Genomic DNA, 18,823 nt, shown 5'->3' with positions numbered 1-18,823 from the left:
ATGCAGATGGGCCCTTGGTCTAATCCAGAACATGAATTTCAACTAGATTTTAATGAAAGCTGTGCTTTGGGAAATTGCTTGCCATCAATGAGCATGACCCACGTTTAGATTTCTTCCCTCTGAAATCAATAGGACCTGAGGGTGCTTAGCTTTGACTATGACTGTCCAAAGTAGATCTTGGCCAAGCACCTCTTTGAGGAAGTCAGGCTCCACACTGAGTTTCCTTCTGGGAAGTCTAGAAACTGACTTCACCAACAGTTCAGCCCCCACTTTGAGAAATTCTGACAAAATTGTTATCTATGTGTTATGTAATCAAGATAAACTGTTGCCTTCATTAAATGTCCTCCAAGTATGCCACTATGTTGAGATATGGTGCAATTTATTTTAATCAGTTAATTAATTGATTGGTTGGTTAAAAGCAAGCCAGGTCATTACTGGCTAACGGTAAAGTAGTACTTTATAACATCCACTTGAGACTTCAGGGTAATGGATTAAAGAATCTCATTAAAGTTCATGAATAAACTAGCAATCTAATCAACCAAACCAGTTAAGACAAAAATTTCTAGGATTTAAGTTAGCATTTGGCCCTAGTGGCTAAATAGCTGCCATAGCTCAGATCTAAGTTTTCCACAATAGGTGATGCTTGAGTATGCCTTTAATGGGCACGTGGCTTATTAACATCCCTGATTTGATCCTGCAAATATTTGCCCATCTGTTTAACTACAATGGAGCATATCCCTTTTAAAATATACTGCCACATTCTTAATAGTTTAAATTTCTACAGGCTGATTTACATATTTCATCTATTACTCATGTGCATTGCCCTTTCCTGAGCTACACACATCTATGGGCAAACATAATGTGTAATGTATGGCCCAGGTAACCACATATATGAGAGGTGTCATCTCGTAAACTGGTCATTCCCACCCAACTTTCCTGTGTGTGCAACTGGCACATTAGGATCCACCCACTTCCATTCTTTTCAACCATCACATTGCTATTCCATTTCTTGCCATCCACCCCAGTAGGCTCAGCTTAACGAAAAATATTATGGGTGTTAATTTTTTCCATCCCCACCCAGAATCACTCCTCTCTCCTCTACCACTTAACCTAGAGAATTAAAGAGCAGTTTGCCTCTTCTTTTTTGGACAATCGTGGTTTTACAGGATTGTGCAAAGTCCGTCTTAAGCCTCTTCCCAATTTTTTTTCAAGCCTCTCCAGGAGTCTCCTGCAGTATTGGGGAGGTTTGTGGGGGAGCGGGGAAAGCAAGAGGGCTTCATGCTCCATGGAGATGCTTTCCTTTTCCCACTGCATCTCCCCATGCTATATCCAGGCACAATGCTTTTCTCCCATCTCAGGAGATTTGTGGAGAAGCTTGGGGGCGAAAACAGTGAGAAGAACCCTGGGACTCAAACGATTCCCCTCCTGCCTCTCCGCAACACAGTTCCTGGGTGCTTTATGCTGAAGCTGGCTATGAGTAGGAAAAGATTAGGAGAGAGGAATTATCCTGATTTGCAGAAAGACTGACACACACATGCCTATCTCCATCCATAGCATTAAGCAGCCCAAAACATTTGTTTCTATTATTGCAAGTTTTCCACAAATCTTCTTGTTAGGAGTGTGGCAATAGAGGCTACCCACTGAAATGTCATAACACATCAAACCACCCAAGGAGCTTCTACATTGGGAATGACAGACTGCAGGTGTGTTACGGGCTATTTTTATTTAGCTGGTTTACTGCAGAGAGGGAAAATCCTGATTATATGAAGAAAAAGTACAGATTGGCAGTTTGATAAAGACAAGGCCATGTGGACACTGTGGGAAACCTCCAAGTATGAGCAGCACCAAGTGCACAATAAACTGAAATGTGAAAGCACCCTTTTTATTATTTAGCAACATTTATACACCTCTGTAAGAGCGGTTTACAAAAAAAGGGTCAACGTCAACAGAAAATGCCCACTTTGTTTTTCTGCAAGTGCATGCACCAGGAAAAAGCCAGGACTTTGAATATGAACAACAAATACATGTTAGAAATTGGCTCCACATTTTTAGAGAGAGGAATTAGCAGGAAAGCAGCTCAGTTCAGTGAACCAAAGATACAGGGTTATATACAATGCTGCGTGAGTGACATTCCATCTGCACAATGGAATCTCCCCTTCCTCTCTGCTTCCTGCATGCCCCCCCCCCATCTGCTCTGGTGGGTCCCCAACCCTCTGGAGCAGATTTTGAAGGTGCATGGGGAAAGAGGGGGTAGAATGGGAGGGGCAGGAGGGGAAGTCTGTTGTGCAAGCAGAATTTAAACTTTGGATACAATACAACCCATGGGTTGTTGTTTTTTGCTCATGCAATTTTATCTACCTTTGCTCCAGCACCTTCAACACAAGCATCTTATCAAATGCCTTTTGAAAAAGTATTGCATTTTTAAAAAGTGAAATCTATACCAGCATTAAGTCATTGTTCTTTTTTCACAGACAACATATTAAACAGGTAGTAAGGGGGAAATGATTGAAATTATGCCCACAAGTAAATGTGTAATTAAAGAAATTATGTCTGTAATCAAATTTCAAAAAAAAAAACTGAACTGCAGATGAAAAGCAGTTCAGTATTAGAACCATACATGGGATATAAGTGAGAACCTTTTCGAAAAAACAATCCATCATCAACTTAATTTCTACTTAAATACTGCCCCCCTCCCAGTTTGGTTGCTTAAGGTAGGCCATGCATTACACAGTGATTGGTATAGCTTATTAAAGACCTAGCCACATTCTTTCATCTTACAAATGAAAACAATATCAGGGATTCACTTGCTCAGACCTACCAATAGGAACCTCTGCCCACAACCTTAACAGTCAGCCTAATGACACAGCCAATAAAATTCCATTGTACACTCCTACAGCTGTTTCCTAGGTAACCACCACAGAACCATATAAACTGGATAGACGCAGCGGAAAGAAAGGAACAATGCAGCAGCAACCTAATCCTACAATATCTCTGCTTTTAAAGAACAGCTTTCACTTGGTACAATTCCACCGCCCGCCCACCCCCCTTCCCAAGCTGATTCATGCAGAGAAAGTTATTCACAAAGTTGAGGGATCTGTGCTCCCCCTAACGCTTCTATTTGTTCAGCATCATCACAGGAGGAGTTAGGGAAGGGCTGCGTGCCATTGCCGAGTATCACACAATATCTCTGAGGTGAAGTGAATGCAGAGAAGTCCACTCATGTGATTGCAGTGGCTGAGAGAACCTGGAAAAAGCCCAATTCACTGGCAGGCAGGCAGGCAGGCAGGCAGGCATGAGGACATTGGATGGGAGCTGCCCTGAGGCTACGCTGCTCAGCAGAAACTGTTGGCTGGTTGACATGGAATCTTTTGCCCTGACAGGCTGACACCTGGATGATTTTCCTGCAGGTGACTATACATGAAAACATCACATCAAAATGTTTCATGCGTGCCACTTGTTGAGAGCTACCACAGCCTAGCAGCCAACAGACACGAAGCTGCCTTATACCAAGTCAGACCATCTAGCTCATGACTGTTGACGCTGGCTGGCAGCAAATCCCCAATGTTTCAGGCAGAAATCACTCCTCATCCTACTTGGGGATGCCAGAGACTGAACCTGGAACCTTCAGCATGTAAGGCTTAACCCCTGAACTACACCCCTTCCTCCAGTCCACTGCTCAACTCTTACCTCTCCTCTCAAAACAAAATTGCTTCACTGTGCATTTCGATTATGCCTTGTAAGGCTATCCTAACCACCCCCAAAGTGGTTTAGATAGGGAATAACAGGAACCACAGCATGGGCTTGGGGGTACAGAGAAGAAGCTGTGTTACTACTTAACCACTGAATGCTCATGGCTCATGACCCTCGTTGTGCCTCACAAAAATGGCCTTGTAAATGTATGTGAGCACTTTAGTTTTTGCTATAACAAAGTGAGCACCAAATTGGGCACCCTTTCCAAAAATCACAGCTTATTTATCAAAGGAGTTTGGTGTGATAAAGTAATAGGAAATTCCACCACCTTATCATCCCATAGATATGGAATGCTATGTATGAACTTACCCCATGATGACCTACAAGCATTGAGTCTACAACCCCAGCACCCCCACCCATCACTGACATAAAAGCAACTTAACCTGTAAAAACATAAACACAAATACATTGTACTGTAAATGAAATGGGGGACAAATAAATTTATATGAAACATTAATGTTTTTATAATTCAAAACAGTCCCTCCCAAGAATGGTGGAAAGATTTAGCTGCACACTCTGTCCATAAATTGCCTGGGGGAAATGTAAGGTTTTACTTGATGCCCAAGAACCACCTTCTGGAGTCAGACATGCAATCAGGAGTGGAATAACTGCAATGCAGTACCCCCAATACAGATAGCAGCTCCAGAAGGATACCATGGTTGATGGTATCAAAAGGCAATGAGAAATCAAGGAGGATCAAAAGGATCACACGCACCCCCAGGTCTCTCCCACCACAGGGCAACCAAAGCAGCTTCTGTGCCAAAATCAGGCCTGAATCCAAAATGAAATGGATCTAGAAAATCTGTCTCTTCCAAGAGTACCTGGATCTGGCTGGCAACCATCCTCTCAAAGATCTTTCCCAGAAAGGGGCAGCATCTTTGTAATGTGCCAAAATGAAGAGTGACTATATACTAAATGTTATTGATCACAAGACTCTCCAGTAACCAAGATGGTGTGCTTCCTAAGTAGACTGAGCTTTCCAAAACACTTACTTCAGAAACTAGAAACTGTGGTTCATATAATATAATATAACATATAAAATAATATAACATGCACCACTAACGCTGCAACCCTAAACACAATTACTAGGTGAGAAGGCTGCACTAAATACAGCAAGACTTAACTTCTTAGCAAAGACACTTAGGTTAGGCTGCAAGGCTGCAATCCTATTTACCTGGGAGTAAGTATCACTGAACTAAGTGGGACTTCCTTTTGAGTAAGAATGCACAGTATTGTGATGTATTGATGACTTTACATCTGCAAAATTGGTGATTCCCCTGTTTTCACTAGGGTGACATCTTCAAGCATCCCACCAGAAATTGGCACATTTAACTCCTTTAAACACATGCCACTGACACACGAATGCTCTGCAGACAGAAATAAGCCCAGTAAGCCACCTTCACCTATAGCATAATGCACACTTTCTCTTCACCAAAAAGTTTTTGGGGTTTTTTTTTAGTCTAATGGCTTCAAGTCATGCATAGCTGAACTAGGAATGCCATCTTTTTCCTCCATCACACAGTGACAACAGGCAGAGACAGGTAACATACTCAGCAGCAAAGAAAATTGGAAACAGTCATTAAGAAGACTGTATTTAGAGCTGGGCTTTCAAAAGAAATATCTGAACAAAGCTATGTTGCAAGTGTGTGGTGCCATTATATCAGGACAAGACACAGAAAGTTTTTTCTGAAGCCTAGCTGAACAATGTACTCTCAGTGCAATACTGATGGGCTATCTCTTGTTTTCCCAGTGGAAAGGCACTGTCTCAGTCTGTAATATAAAAACATTATTGCTTAGTGCTTTTTTGTGAAGAAGAAAGAAGGATGTAATTTCAAAAGATGACAGGGAATCCCTTCTCCTGAGATTCAGCACATAATTTATATTGTCTTCTAACTTTAGGTAATCATTATGGGGGCCCCAAAACTAGGAATATCTTATGCAAGAAATTCTTCCAATTTTCATACACAGCTAAAGCATTGGAAATGACCATATAATTGGTTAGGCTTATTTCTCTGGAGAGCACTCTTTGGAAACGACAATGTTATTAGGAGAAATAAAAAGAACAGTGTAGAAACTGCCTTGTTTTTGCCATTCTGTAATTCATTTAATTCTGGTTGCATGACAGTAGCCACTATAGAACCACAAGATCAAAATTTCAATATCAGGAAGCAGTGCAAGAGCTTGTTCTATCAAGTATAACAATGCAATGTTCCCAATATGCCGATCACGTCCTCTGAGCCTGCGAAGTTCTGGAATCAATGGACAGCAAGTCAAAATAAGCAACATCTGCCAGCTCTTTACCAGATGCCATATAATCTGCTCCCCTACTCCTCCAATTCAATTTCCTAACAGCTAAAGAAAAGGTCTACAGCCCATTTTAGATCTTTTAATAATTGTGTCATTATTTATTTGGCTTCTAGGCACATCCTGTGCAAACTGGAGTAGCAAGCACAATACATGGCCAACCAATAGCCCAACTACTTACTGTTCATCGATGGACAAAGAGATTAAATTAAAAGGAAGCTGCTTTGCTGGGAAAGTCATGGAGGAAAACCTTAAACTAAAACACAAGCAAAGACCACTAATGCCACACTTGAGCTCAGGAAATGGCTCAAAACTGCCAATGTCTGTATACAACTTGAAGTCACTGGACTTGCTGGCCAACTCACAGTGGAAGATGGCACATAGGTTGGTTGCATCTTAGCGAGAGAAACAAGTTGAACATAGCTAAAATACCAATGTGAAATAGGATGCTTTCAATCAAAAGCATTTCAGCAGCATATATATATCTCTCGAAAGTATTCAATTCCTGTGTTTAAAATGCAGTGAAGAAGCTGTGGCACCCACTGACACCATCATCTGAGGCCCTTCTTTGTGTGCCTCCTTGAGGGGTCCACAGGGTGGCAACATGAGAACGGGCCTTTTCTGCGGTGGTTCCCCATTTGTGGCATGCTCTCCCCAGTGAGGCTCACCTGGCACCTTCATTACATATCTTTAGGCACCAGGCAAAAGCATCTCAGCCTCTGGCTGAGTAACATCGTATGGCCTTATAAATGTGTTCGTGGGAGGGGGGGTTATTGAATCATAGAATTGTAGAGTTGGAAGGGACACTGAGGATCATCTAGTCTAACCCCCTGCAATGCAGGAATATGCAGATGTCCCATATGGGGATCAAACCTGCAACCTTAGTGATATCAGCATCACGCTCTAACCAACTGAGCTAGCTAGGCTGTTTGTTTTTGTTTTGTTTTTATTAGTTTGTTTTAGTTTTATTATTTAATTTGTGTCCTCATTTTGTATTTTTATGTTGTGAACTGTCTGTGATCTTCAGATGGAAGGCTGGTATACAAATTTAATAACTAATCATAATGTGTGGCTCAGACATAGGCAGTAACCCAGTGGCTTATGGGGTGGAAACCCACAGGAAAAATGGGGCTTCCTGAAACCATTTGTTTATTTACTTATACAAACCTTATCTAATGCATACAGTGTGGAGAGCAGAAAGTTATTTGCCTAATTTGTTGCTAGTTGGAAAGTGTGCAAATGGTTGACTAACCACAATTCTTAATCCCTCTTAGGAGTTACCATGTTTTCAGTGGCAAAGTTGGCACATAAAAGGATGCCTGTTGAAGGAACTCTCAAGTCACATCAAGCATGCGGCAAAGGCAGATAAACTCTCCATCAGACAAACACACATACACATGATGAAATCCACGTCTATCACAGTTGAGACTTTGATACTTAAGTAAAAAGGGGGGGGGGCTCGTGATTTCAAGGAGTGCAGTTTTTCAGCCTCTTTTTCGGCACATGAAGCAAAACCAGCAAACGTGCAAGATTTCCCATATCCTTCATGTTCCGCCACCTGGTGGGACATTTCCTCAAACTTTTATGAGCTCCGGGTGCAGCACTCATTTACTGTCCATCCCTTGCAGATCTTGCAAACATCTTCATCCCCTACCTCTGAGATCTAACAGGAGAGCAGGAAATCTCACAGGACAAGCATAAAATCACACACATGAACCTTAGTCTACATCCCCCCGCCCAAAAAGACCCCTGCCAGCTGAAACATCAGTGAAGCTTTTATCTTTTTCTCGGTCCTTGCCTCTATTCCTCCACAAACTACACCTCTCCACATATGCCCCCCACATTTTCTGACAAGAGGGTAAAACCACATCAGGCACTTCAACAATGCTGCTCGCCTAATCCTCTTCCCATCACCGACCAAGAAAGAGCATTCAAAGCTCACGATGCTGCCGATTGTGCTGCAAAGAGGATTCCCTCCACCTCCTCCCCGCCCCCAGTTTACAAAGGTGACTTCCATTCCTGATACATAAATCATTTTGAAAGAGCGTTGTACTTTATTTAAAATCATTATGCACACAATAAATGCACAACAATAATAACATAAAGAGCTTCAGCAGGGGGCCTCAGAAGACCGCTTGCATTTCCAAGCATGCCCCCCACCAGGGACAAGAGAAACAGACTAAAAAAAAAAACCCAATGCGAAGGCAGCTCCCGGGCGCTTTCCCAAGCCAACGGCAGGCGCATGCCCTCCGGCGGTAGCGTTTGCCCTGGAGGGGCTCCTGCAGCCAGCCAGCGAGCCTTACCGTCATCCTGCATCCTCTGCAGACACAGAGTCAGGTTCTTCCTCCAGCCCGGCATCCCGGCACAGGGTCAACCTGCTCGCGCTTGTGCACAAGCCCCGAAGGTGTTGGCGGCGGCGGCGGCGGCGGCAGGCTTCCCCTCCCGGGTAGAATAAGGCTAAGCGGAGAGTTCCCCACGCCACCCCCGCCCAGCACAGCACGCCGAAAGTGTTGTGGTTCGGAGAGAGGCGAGCGCGGGCAGCGAGCCGCTGGGGGAGCCAGGCTGCCTGCTCGGCCACGCTAGGCATTGATTCGCGCCGCGTGCTCCATCTGGGTTTGGGGCCGGCAGGAAGGAGGGGAGCGGGCGGGGAATCGGCCGAGGAGGCGGGTGCGCGGAAGGGCCCCGTGTATAAAGCGAGATACAGAAGGTGCGCGGGACTAGCGGCGCCGCGAAACCTTTCCCGCCTGCCCTGGAGTGACTGAGGTACGTCCACGGCAGCCGCAGCTCTTAATGTGTGGGGACCGTACTATGTGACAAGAGAAGCCAGGGGAGGAGGAGGAGGCGGAGGGAAAGGAGGGGAGTTCGCCTTCCAGTCCAATCTTTCGACGTCCAGGAGGATCCCGCCGCGGGCTTCCGGGCTTCCGCCAGCGCCTGGCCGGCCCAGGTCTCTAGCGCGCGCCTTCCCTTCTTTCCGGGCGCTCGCGTCTCATTCCCTGCAGGCGCCGCCGGCCGAGGGGGTGCAGGCCGCCGGCTCAGGCTTCAGCCGCGCGCGCCGGCTCTGCTCGCGCTCGGCCGGCATCTTCTCTCGGCGCAGGTGAGCGGGAGGAGAAGGCTCCTCCAGCGACAGCGAGAAGCAGCAGCTCGGGCACCTGGTTCGCTCGCCGCCTTCCCGCGCTTTCGACCTTGTTTTTCGCCTCAGCCGCCGCTCCTCGCACGTGGCGGGAGTCTCTCCGGCGACCCCCGCGATCCAGAAGGAGGAAGGGAAAGTAGCTGAGGCGAGAGGCGACGCTTGCCGGCTCGCTAGGCAGCACATGGGAGGAGGGATGGTGGGGCAGCCACGCGCGCTGCTTGCCTCCCAGCTCTGGGCGCCTCACCCGAGCACGGCTGTCGGGAAGGAGGCCGGCGCCCCCACCCCCCGCGCTTTCCCTGCTTGGGTTGAGGGTATGTAGGGTACGCTTCTGCAACGGAGAAGGAAGAGACACGCGGGGGAACGGCGCTAGCCAACACGTCGAAGGGGAGCGCTTGTTAATGGCTGGGCGGCTGCCTGCGCCTCCACTTCCACCCCCCGAGGAGGTGCGAGCGACGCCGGGTCCTCGAAGAGGGCGGAAGGCCGGCTCTTCCACAGCCCACAGAGGCGAGCTGCGCGAAGCTCGAGACGCGTCTGGCGCGCGCGCACACACCTCACTTTCTCTGCCAGCCGCCCCCTACACACGCACACTTCCACTTTCTTTTCCCTTTTTAAACTTATTTAAAATGTCTGTGTGCCACTTCTTAGGGAAACCCATCTCAAGGCCGTTTAAAACAAAATCCGTTAGAGGCGGTGCTATATATTTTTCTAGAAAAAGAAGTCCCAGGACTCACCATAAACCATGCTCTCTTACAATGGCAATGGCACTCACCTAAGGGGTGCCAGAACTGAGTTGTGGCGAGTTCTGGCTGAGGTGAAAAGAGCCCTGGTTAGAGGTACTACAAAGACAACAAAAGAAATCTAGCAAAGTGTAACAGTCCGTACAAAAAAATAAAATAAAAATAAATGTCCAGTACCACCTTAGAGACCAACTAAGTTTGTTCTGGTTATAGGCTTTCGTGTGCATGCACACTTCTTCAGATACCTACCTGAAGAATGCACACGAAAGCTTATACCCAGAGCAAACTTAGTTGGTCTCTAAGGTGGTACTGGACAATTTATATATATTTATATATATATATTTCGACTGCGTCAGACCAACACAGCTACCTATCTGGATCTAGTCCCTACAAAAATTAACTTTAAAAGTTACGGCAGTTGGCCCACATCAGCAGCCAGCAAATGCCTCAGTCAATAGGTGTGTTTGGAGTCTCAAATTTCAGTGGCACCCTCTGTGACACCAAAATTCAGCACCCCCTGCCTCTCACCTTCCACTCTGTATCATAGCTGTGGTCCCCCCCCCCAAGACTCTGTGCCCAGTGCGGCCGAACTGGTCGTGCCTCCTAAATCTACATCTGTTGCACTGCTGTCGGTGCACATGCCTTATTGCTGAAGGAAGGTTATTTGAAAGAGAGCATGATGGGATAGAAAAGGTGTGTGGTCTATGCTCTTGGTGATGCTACTTTAAGTGGCGGGAAGAATAACCAAATTACCAGCATAAATGGATGGGCAGCCTACTTTTGCCAAAGAGGGATACAAACTTGAAGAGGCGCAAGGCGACATATATGGCAATAGTGATTTGCAAGGTAGGTGTGTGATTCAGAGTCATAGGGTTCACTTTCATGTGACCTATTTATTAAGCATTCATCCTGACTTGTTACCACAGTTTTTCCAAGGCTGCTACACTGTATCATGCACAGAGGCGTAGGAAGGTCAGGTGGTACCCAGTGCGGGAAATTTCTTGTCACCCCCCCACACACACACACACATTGATATTTTTTAATTTTTTTGGCCTGCAAAAATGGTTTTTCCTTATTTCATATTTTCTTACAAAGGAATGTGGATTCTGGGCCTCTGATAACAAGTAGGCGACTATGGACAGATACTTAAATCTACAGGATTGACTGTGTTTTGGCATGTGTTATTTTATTTATATTTATTGTTTATTTATTTAATAAAATTTATTTTAAAAAACCTGCAAAGTGGTTTACCAAAACAAAAAAAAACACCACAGCAGTAAAATCAAGAAAAATCGGCTGCGTGCAGGGGGCAGGGCGAAGGCAAGGCAAGGCCTAATCTACTCGGCCTAGAAGAAGAAGAAGAGTTTGGATTTGATATCCCGCCTTTCACTCCCTTTCAGGAGTCTCAAAGCGGCTAACATTCTCCTTTCCCTTCCTTCCCCACAACAAACACTCTGTGTGGTGAGTGGGGCTGAGAGACTTCAAAGAAGTGTGACTGGCCCAAGGTCACCCAGCAGCTGCATGTGGAGGAGCGGAGATGCTAGTCTCATTGTCTTCACATAGGCCGACTTTCCAGGACCCAGAAAGCCCAGCGGAGGGTAAGGCAGTAGGGTGGTTCATAAAAAACTTTTAAAACCTAAATGCCTGCTCCAAAGGTCTTATCTTACTAAACTAGGGATTATATAGCTATATCTGAAATTTCATGCATATCTGTTATATCTTGACCCTGCTCCACTGAATTGAAATTTCAGCCTTCACGACATAGGAAAACAGCCAAGTAAACAGCTATTTTTGTGGAGGAGGGTCAAGATATTAACTGATATGCATGAAATTTCAGATATAGCTATATAATTCCTAGTGTAGTAAGATAAGACCTTCGGAGAAGGCATTTTCTAAAAAACTTTTTTTTGAAGCGCCCTAGTAGGGCAGTAATTGTTCCTTGATAATTTGTCACACACCCCTCCATGATGGCACCTGGGGCGGACCCCCACCCCACCCCTTTCCTACCCCCCTGATTTGTTTGTTATCCCTTCTATGGCCAAGGGAGCAAAGGGGGAGTGATGTCCATCTTCCTCATGGGCACATCTTACTCAGTGGAAGAAAGTATAAAGTGATGCCCATGGGGACAAAAATAAAATAAAATCCTAATGTCACATATACACAGATGGGGGTTTGAACTGGAGGTGAGTGACCAGGAAGTAGATGTAGGAGTTGTAGTGAATAGCTCAATGAAGATGTCAACCCACTGTGAAAAAGGCAAATTTTGTGCTTGGGATAATTAGGAAAGGGACTGGGGGAAAACTGTCAATATCATTATACAAATCTATGCTTTCACCACAGTTCTGATTGCCTCACCTCAAAAAAATACAGTAGAGTTGGAAAAGGTGCAGAAAATAAACCAAAATGATCAAGTGGGTGGAGGAACTTGCCTATGAAGAAAGGTGCTTTTTAGTTAAAACAAAAGGCAAGTATAAGGGGACATGGCAGAGGTATTTAAAATTATGCACAGTGTGGGGGGGAGAGAAGTTTTTCTTCCTCACAAAGCTAGAACCTGGGGTTACTCAGTGAAGCTGAATGCTGGAAATCAAGAGAGCTTGTGATAGACTTGTGATAGAAGTCATTATCACAAGATGTAGTGATGACCAACAACTTGACAGCATTAAAAAAGGATTTGACAATTTTAATGGAGAATAAATCAATTAATAGCTACTAGCCACAATGGCAAAGTTCTGCCATATGCCAAGGCTCTGCCATATCAGTTGCTAGGAATCACAAGTGGGGAAAGCACTGTTGAACTCAGGTCTTGCTTGTGGGCTTCCCACAGAAATCTGGTTGGTCTCTGTGAAAAAAGAATGCTTGACTAGATGGACCTTTGGACTGATCCAACAGGGCACTTAATAAATTCATCATCAGCATCAAAATGCCAGCCTCATTTAATCTGGATTTTTTAAAACAACAACAACAGAAAATCCAGTAAGTTTAAACACACACACACCTGTTGGCTGCACATCATGTGTTCCAGCTATGGTCCATCAAGACCATATGCACATCACAAGATAGCATCTTTGCTTGTTTCACTCTTTCCTTAATAGAATCATTGAATTGGGAGGGGTCCAGAGGGTCATCTAGTCCAACCCCTTGCGAAGCAGGAATCCTGTCCACAGTGACTCCTGGGTGGGCTCGAACCACCAACCTTCTAGTTAACAGCCATATGCACTTGATTCATTGCACCAATGGAACCAGTAATGCCATTCACTATTTTTTAATGGTCATAGACTATGTGTGATCTCTAAAAACGCCAATATTCCTTTCTATATCATCTGGCTTTTGTCTGTTTTCAGACAGGATGACCTAGAACCAAAGGAGAACTTCCATGATCTGGCCTTTTTTCAAAAGTTTGGCTGATACGGTTGACTTAGTTTTAAGCAAGTAAACATCTTTCAGCCATAACTGGGAGCCTGAAGTCAAGCTGTCTGTAGGCAGAAGTAAAGCACGCATCATTGGTTTTCATGCTGAAAGAAGGAAACAGACACATGGTTGTGGGAAGAATAAAGGATCATAAAATATTTTTTTCACTGAGTGTATTTGGCAGTTGGCTGCCTTTCTAAGTACACAGGTGAGCAAAGTAGTTTTGTCTCCAGTCTCAATGACACACACACACACACACACACACACACACACACTCGCTCACTCTTGTGTGAATAAGGTGGCAGAACTCAAGTCAAAGTTTTATAGGGGTTTATTCTTTTCATTTTAAATGACTGCTCACAAAGAGTTAAGAATCTATGCCTATGGCCTCAAAAATATCTCACTGATTTCACAGTCTTCAGCAGAGCCATAACATAAGGGTAACAAAGGAGATGTGCATGACACAAAGTTTGCAGGGTTTTTTAATTTCCTGGAGGACGACATTTCTTAGCAGTGATTGGCAGATCTTCCTGTACTTTGCCAGGCCTTTATTAGCAGACCGGTAGGTCTCAATATGGATCTCTCTCTATTGTAGGATTGATTACATTGTCGGCAGCGAGAGATAACCTTTATGAGGTTACAGAGTAAACTCTCACTCTCATACCAGCAAAAAGTGTGCAGCAGATTGGCCAAGTTTTGCTGCAGACACTTTCCCCATAACCACTGGACAGCTGGCACATTTTTCATCCTGTAGCTGTTTTTGTTGCTGTTAATTAATTTATATACCACTCAGTACCCAGGTAGGCTTCCAAGTGGTGTACAAGTATAAAAACCAATTACACAAGCATTAAAATTTAAACGTCCATAATTACAACACACAGTAAAACAATCCCAGTCAAATACATGCATCTGTAATTAAAATATGCAAGAACACAACCCCATTAAATTGACATGGTAATTAAAACAAGAGGCTCAGGCTAGAGATCAAGAGAATGCTTGTGTAAACATGTGCATCTTCAAAAGCTGATGGAATGTCAGTAAACCTGGGGCCTCCTGTATTTCAGCAGGGAGCAGACTTCATAGAACGGGGAACACTAGCAAAAAGGCCCACCTCTGCCAACTAATCAGCATTAGGCTGTGGCAGGAGCAGCCTGGTTCCGTTTGCTTATCATAATGCTGGTACTGAGCAATGAAAGGGAAGTCAGTATTTCAGGTACCCTGGTCCAGAGCTACCAGATAGTTGCATCCCATGGCCACTTTGAGAAGGAAGTAGGAGTTGGTGAAGGCACCACCACCAACTCTCAAACACAGAATGGCCTGCAGGAAGTCCCACCCCTCTTTTTCGATTGGCAGTTGGTGTGATAGCAGTGTTTTATGAGTAAAGTTCTCAGGGATGGCCCATCCTGTTTTGTCACCAGGAGTAGTCAACATGGTGCTCTCTAAATGTTGTGGGTCATATTCACACCACAGAGTCATATTCACAAAGTACGTTTTCAATCACATGACTTCCCTCCCCCAAGAATCCTGGGAACTGTAGTTTATTAAGGGTGCTGGGAACTGCAGTTCTATCGGGGGGGTGCCAGAATTCTTGCAGGGGGGGGAAGCAATATGCTTTAAATGTATGATGTGGATGTGATAATAGATTACAACTTCATCTGTCCCAGCTTTCTAACTCAAATCCTCTACCTCATTCCCTGAAGAAAGAGAATCTGATCCTGGGGTCATGACAGCTATTTAGTTTTAAAACAACAGTGGAAGGCCAAATAATATGAATTGTGCCACATGAGTTTGGCTCTCAGTGACCCCATTTTATCTTTATGTCTGTCAGCGGTCACCACTGGAATTTTGTATTAGAGGAAATGATTTCTGTTTTAAAGCTAGTTGTGAGTAATTGCAAGGTCTGCTCATGGTAGTATAAAGGTAGCGGATGGCCATCAGTCCTATAAATGGCATGTACATTTCACCTTTGCAAAGAGTAATTCAACACATTTCTAATAATAATAAATAATAGTTTGGACTTTTCCTTTGATGTCAGGAATCAGCATTGTCAAGGGACACAGTCTTAAGAGCAGCACTGATAAAAGATAGTGTATTAATTTGATTATGGGGTAGCTAGCAACTTCAGAGGAGCGGTATTGAATGCTTTAACAGTATTTCCACATTTAAATTACCTGGTTTTGCAAACTTCTGTATATTACAAAAGGGTTGGATCAGGTTGTTCCTTCCCCACTTCTCAAAAGTCTGAATGCCAGGTATTTCCCCCCTCTAGAACTACAAACACTGATGATAAAAAAGGCCCCTGTTCCATGGAGCCACTTGCTCTATGTCATGGGGGCTGGGGAAGTAAAGCTTGATCTCATATGTTGATTCAGATAACCTAATAGCTGCAGATTGAACAACACCTGGAGTCATACACTCCAGTTGGCTGATCTCAGTCAACATTCTGGCAGCAGCACCCCGGCTGAAATTTGCAGGTGCTTTTGAAGGGGAGACCCACATAGAACACGTTAGAGTACTCCAGTCTGAAGGTTACTAAAGAACATAAGAAGAGCTCTGCTGGATCAGGCCAAAGAGCAAATCAGGTGCCTATGGGAAACTTGAGCAGATCCTGAGTGCTCCCCTCTACCTGCTTTCCCCAGCAACTTGCACTCAGAGGCATATTAACAGTGGAGGTAGACCAACATTAATTCATTCATTCAATCAATCAATTGCTTGCATTTATATCCCACCTTTGTCTCCAAGGAGCTCAAGATAGCTTGCATGGTTCTCCTCCCATCTCTTTTAATCCCCACAACAGCCTTGTAAAGGAAGTTAGGCTGAGAGACAGTAAATGGCCAGTGAAGTCACCCAGTGAGCTTCACAGGCAAGTGGGGGCTTGAACCTTGGTCTCCCAGGTCCTAGTCCAACAGTCTAAGTGCAACACCATATTGGCTAGATCTGCCTTCCCCTGGATAGGGTGCAGCTGCCGTACCAACCAAATCTGGTAAAAAGCATTCCGCCACCTAAGCTTCCAAAAGCAGCCCTACTGTGCCTCATTGCCCCCTTTCTCACATTCTAGTATTTCTCAGAGGCTTGCTTTCAAGTTCCACAGCCGTGGCGCGTATCGATTTCTGATCCGCTGATGGAATCTTTGGCTCGTAATTCAATCTACTGGTACAACTGACCACGTTACCATGCGACCCTGCATAGTCTCCTATTCCAAGTTGTCAGCAAAGGAGCACAAGCTCCTTTTCCACAATTGCTTCATGCTATTAACTTGCGCTTGTAATTGTGTAACGCAGGAGACAACAGCTGTTCCGCCATTCATTCCGACTGGATCAATTTTGAGTTCCAAAATCTTGGCAGTTGGCATCTCAGTCGTGGGTATGCCACAGATGTGATGCGATGTCTTCCACGGCTAATTTAGCTCAGATTTATTCAGCAACATAGCAGCGGAGCCCTTTGTGGGGCAACTGGAAACATTTTTACCATCTTTCAGATTGTTTGAGTAAATTTGCTCCTCTGCAAATTTCCACCAAGAACCCCATAAATCTTGGTCTCCTAATTTTCTTGAACAAATCCAGCTAATGAAGCTCAAGACAAGACCCAGTTTGTTCATCTTTCTTCCCCCCCTGCCCCCCAAAAAAACTTCAGTTCCATGTTAAATTTCGCATGGGAATTAAATGGTAGTCTTACTTAAAAGTAGACCCAAGGAAATTACTAACCTAAGTTAGCCATGCCCATTAATTTCAATGGGTCTACCCTGAGGAGGACTAACATAGGATACAACCGAAAGTTTCAAATACAGATTCCTTGGATGTGACATAATATCCCATGCAAGTTTCCAGTACAGGAAATGTATCTCACATACATACATGGCGTGAGCAATTTCCATTATTTTTTCTTTGAAATTAAACCTGGACCTCGAGTTATTTGTTTTATCGCTTGGGAGCACTAGATGGAGAGGGCAATTAAATTGCACAGAGTCCTCACCTGCAAAAAATGAGAAAAACCTCCCAGAAAATTTAAGGTGCCTTTCTTTCTTTCTTTCTTTCAACCCACCAACTAATTTTCTATTTCAAGTCAAGTTTTCTGGGCAGTCATGGCTGGTCCCCGCCCCCCCCCTTGTCTGTGCTGCTAACCTGTGACTAACATACAGCATTTATTGCACATCGCTGGTGTATACTGTTGCTTTATCAAGTGCAGGTGTTTCCAGCAGTTGCCTAAATCTTGGTGGCATTTCAATACAATGACATCTGGGGCTGATCTGCAAACTTGGTGTGTAATGTAAGCAAGTCCTTCCATGCTTTGTGTGTGTACAGGCTTGCTCTGGGGACTTCATTAAAACCCAGTGGCATGTGTGTTAAGTGCATTCTGTACCTTGCCAAGTTTGCTATTGACTTCACAAGGAATTGTGTGCTGCTGTATAATCCTCAGTATGAAAAGAAAACTCCATACATTTCTTAATTGCAAAATTGTTATTTACCTTTTGTTAATCAGATAATGTGTCTTTTTCTGGTCCTTAATCCAGGAAAAATAATTTATCAAATACATTTTTAACCCTGTCCAGCCTTTTCTATATGCCAAGCTTCCTCAAACTCGGCCCTCCAGATGTTTTTGGCCTACAACTCCCATGATCCCTAGCTAGCAGGACCCGTGGTCAGGGATGATGGGAATTGTAGTCTCAAAACATCTGGAGGGCCGAGGTTGAGGAAGCCTGGTATATGCCTAAAATTCTAGTATTCTGATAGTTATGATTCTTGATTCCCTTCTCTTGCCATATTACCACATGGGACTACCAGTCAAGTGTTCTTGATCTTCATGGTAGCTTCAGTATTGCTTTTCACACTTGAAGTGCATTTTTCTCCTCATCAGTTAGACCAATTCCCACTCCCAGCTGTGGTGCCTCTCCGCTATGTGAGAAACACCAACTTTCTGGGGCATGTTCTACACAAAGAGAGCATCACATAGGCCTGGTCTGCATATACAGAGGTAGTAGAAGACTAGGGTAGCACAATGTGTCCTATTTTACTGAGGGTAGTCCTCTATTTGAAGGAAGTCTTCTGTTTGAAGGGCTGGGGAAAGGAGCCAGGCGAGTTGGGAATTGCCTCACTGATGTGGCTAAGGCTGCTTTCTTTCTGATGTAGCCAATGCTTGACTCATTTTGGTGTGGGGGGGACCCATATGCTCTGCCCCCAGTTCAGTCCCACCTCCTGTATTCTTAAAAAAGGAATAAAGAAACTACAATTCCTGGAGGGGCCTCCATTTTCTGATTCACCTCAGGTGACAAAATGTCTTGGGCCAGCCTTGATCTGCAGTGATAGGAAATGCTAAAGTGATGTGATGTGCAATACCTAAAAGACCCAGGAACCTTCTCAGCCATGAGATCTGGAAAACCAAAAATGACTGAAATCAGAGACGCACCCAGATCTAGGAATGGCTGAGGCAGCAGTACAATAAGCTGCGCCCAACTATATTGTTTACTTTTATTCAATGGGCTTCCTCAAAGAGGGGG

General features: G+C 44.5%; 1 protein-coding gene across 1 annotated transcript in view; it reads right to left on the bottom strand.

Moving 5' to 3' along the window:
• The window catches only part of GRIP2 (glutamate receptor interacting protein 2), a 364,533-nt gene extending 356,007 nt beyond the window's left edge, over window positions 1-8,526 (bottom strand). Inside the window, exon 1 of the mRNA XM_083602688.1 lies at window positions 8,358-8,526. Within this exon, the coding sequence (XP_083458814.1) occupies window positions 8,358-8,412 (55 nt within the window). The 5' untranslated portion in view covers window positions 8,413-8,526. The remainder of the gene's footprint in view (window positions 1-8,357) is intronic.
• Window positions 8,527-18,823: the final 10,297 nt, after the last annotated feature.

The sequence above is a fragment of the Podarcis filfolensis genome (assembly GCF_964270895.1).
Source record: "Podarcis filfolensis genome assembly, chromosome: 2".
In the NCBI taxonomy this organism is placed as follows: Eukaryota; Metazoa; Chordata; class Lepidosauria; order Squamata; family Lacertidae; genus Podarcis; species Podarcis filfolensis.
This window is presented reverse-complemented; position numbering and strand designations above follow the sequence as displayed.